We start from the raw sequence: 3,099 nt of genomic DNA, 5'->3' as shown, positions 1-3,099 counted from the left end.
GGCTAATTTCACATTACCATTTGTGTTACTCTCCTAGTAGCGCGGGAAGAAACAGAGAGCTGCTTAGCCTATATTTCCATGTTAAGCCTGCACCAGCGGATAGATGGAAGCAGGGAAAGACAAAAGAAAAAATTCCCGTTCGTGCTGCAGATAAGGAATCAGATATCAGATGGTACAAATATTTCAGACTTCAAAACTTACTGAAGCTAAAGTAAAATGAGTGATACTATTAATTTTCTCTCCAGTATGCTAGATATCCACCTCCCTTAAAAACTTCATATATTAGGATTCCAGAAGTTGAGTTCTCTAAAATTTGGCCTCGCTATTTACTAGAAAACAGCCCTATGAATCTTCAAACTTACCTTCTTTCTTTCTCTAATTTATTGGAGAATCCAATCCAATAAGACTCAACAAAATGTCTTCTTTCCACTAGCATACTCAATGCTACAGCCAACTCATTTTTAACTTCGTTCACACAGTTTGCCATGCACCTTAAGCTAAAAAGAAGGAAGTTGTCTCCCTCTACCGCCCACCACTCAAATATCACCCTCCACCCCCAACCCCCCCAAACAAAAAGACAAAAGGAAAAGAAAGGCCTTCATTTCTCCACAAAGAGTTGTTCCCCTCTCTGATTTCGTTCTCTCTTCTTTTCTTTTTCTCTTTTTCTTTTAATTAATAAAGGCGTCTACTTCCTTACTTAAGATGGTGGCTACCAATTTTTTAGCTAACTTGAAAGGTTGGCTCTTTAGTTCGTGAAAAGGGGGGGAAACATCAAACATCCCTTGCTATGAGAGCATTAAATCTCAACCTGACCAATCTTTCTGATTCTACCACTAGGTCAGGGGGTCAGCATAGTCATGAACAATCATTTAAAATAATCAAAGCATGAATAAAAATTTAAATACACTGCAAATAGCACTAACTATGACCCAAGTAAGGCCAAACATCTCAGGTAAGAACTTACCCACGTCGGGTGTTTATACCTGACAATAAACAAATGACACATGTCACTTTATCTAATAATAATTACTAGTAGTTAAGTACCATATATTTTGCACATCACCTTAATTAGTTATTAATATAAAAATACCTAACATCTTGCTATTCCACGCTATGTTCTAAACGGAAACGTCAAGTACATCGACAGTACAGTTTTCTACTAATGATGAATATGTGTGGCCTTCTATTTTGATATGCTATTACCACACAAAAGATAAGTGGTTTAGTTTGTGAAAACAGCAGACGTGTATATTCTTTCTTCAAGTCACTATTTCAGTCTAAGATCCTCCAGATTTCTGATCATCCTTAGCAAGATCGACGGTACTTTCTGTGCCACGAACCGCATACCAAAGGCCCGTTATTTTTTTCTTCTGCCGTAATTATCATCAGCAGTATAAATATTTAAACCTTCAGAAAGGTTCTTCCCTTTGTATACCCGCAGTGTAACACATCAAAAAGATTAAACTCATACGAAAGAACATCACAAAATTGAACTTGGCTTGCATAATTACACTTTAACTAATCACAAAATGATTATCAAGCTTAATCTTGAAAAGAAATATTCAATTTATGTTTTAACGACTTCTCTTTTAAGATAATAAAAGCCTAAGTGAGGTTACAAACTGAACTGAAGCTTAGGAGATAACAAACTGAACAATACCTAAAAAGTTGTCTCCCCATTACACTCTCGGTTGAGTTTTTGGTAGAAGGAGAAAAAGACGAATGCACTGCAAACCCTACTTCTTTTTTGATTTCTTCATTTATTAAAATAGAAGTCCTAATAGATCTTAATTAGTTTATCTTGTATGGTTAACTTAACTCAATCATCCAGAAAGTACTCAAAAAGATACTAATCAAAGATGAACTAATAAAAGCAAACCAGCAGAACACAAGCCCATTATGGAATTTCAGTACTGGATAAGAGTAACCAAGGGATTAAAAAACGAAAATTAGTAAAAAAAATGGACCTTCTAAAACATGATCTTCAGGACCAATTGAAGAGTCAGCGCACACATCACAAACAACTCTGCCATGGATTTCACCAGTCCATGCTCTTACTCCGTGTATTACTATCATAGTCGTGTAAAGCAGAGTCAATATATTCCTCCACTTTGACTCCATCCGTTAGCTTACTGATTGATTCCTTCCTTCGAAGGGAGTTAGTGTTGGGTGCGGATGGGTAGCTGGGCAACCCGGCTACCCCTTTGGGCGACCCGGTCTAGTGAACCCGGTTTAGCAATGTTCTTTTTATTAAGAATTTACATCTTACTTAACATATGAGGATGATGACACTTTCTATTATCTATATGTAAATATATAAAGTTAATAATGTGTACATGAAGCAAAATTGGGGCACAAGCTTAATTTTAAAACCACTTCAGAACTAACTATAATTTAGCATGTTTATTGCGGGCTCATTTAGTGCTTGATTTATTTTTCTTAGTTGAAAGTTTTGATTTGTTATGTCGCGCTGTTAATGCGCATCAATTGTGCTTTGCATAATTTAGTGAACTCATAAATTGGATATTTATCTAAATAATGGTTCAGTTTCATGCCTTTTTATGTGCATGAACCTGGTAGTCTATTAATATAGGCAAAATACATAAGTTACCCCCTGAATTATGGATCAAATCCCTGTTACACACTTTCTAAGTACGAAAATCATCTTACACACTTAACCTTTTGAGAGTGTGTCTAATACACACCTCTTATTTCTTGACCAGTTTATAAAAATATGTGTTATGTCACGCACCAATAAGATCATGACACGTGTCATTATTAATTTTTTAATGAGAAAATATTTAAAATTACTCTTATACCCCCAATTTAAAAAATCCTCTAACACCTCCATCTTTTTTTGCCTTCCGTCGTTGCTACCCACCGGGAAAAAGCCATAACCAGCACTTCTTAACCTTCACATAAATTTAAATTTGCAATGATTTATCCATAACAAACCGAAGACCGAAAATAGAAGAGATAAAAATTGAAATTGCAACTCCTCCGTTCTCCATTTCCCTCCTCCATTTTTAGATCTCATACACAACCAAATAAAGCAAATCAAAATCAGTTTTTCGTTTTCATTAATTAAACAACTCCATC

General features: G+C 35.4%; 1 protein-coding gene across 1 annotated transcript in view; it reads right to left on the bottom strand.

The window, feature by feature from the left end:
* LOC109228990 overlaps positions 1-2,244 on the bottom strand; it is a 4,788-nt gene extending 2,544 nt beyond the window's left edge. The window contains exon 1 of the mRNA XM_019394276.1: positions 1,968-2,244. Within this exon, the coding sequence (XP_019249821.1) occupies positions 1,968-2,121 (154 nt within the window). The 5' untranslated portion in view covers positions 2,122-2,244. The remainder of the gene's footprint in view (positions 1-1,967) is intronic.

The sequence above is a fragment of the Nicotiana attenuata genome, chromosome 7 (assembly GCF_001879085.1).
Source record: "Nicotiana attenuata strain UT chromosome 7, NIATTr2, whole genome shotgun sequence".
NCBI classification, from domain to species: domain Eukaryota; kingdom Viridiplantae; phylum Streptophyta; class Magnoliopsida; order Solanales; family Solanaceae; genus Nicotiana; species Nicotiana attenuata.
Note: the sequence above shows the minus strand (reverse complement) of the source record. Positions and strands in the feature narration are given on the sequence as shown.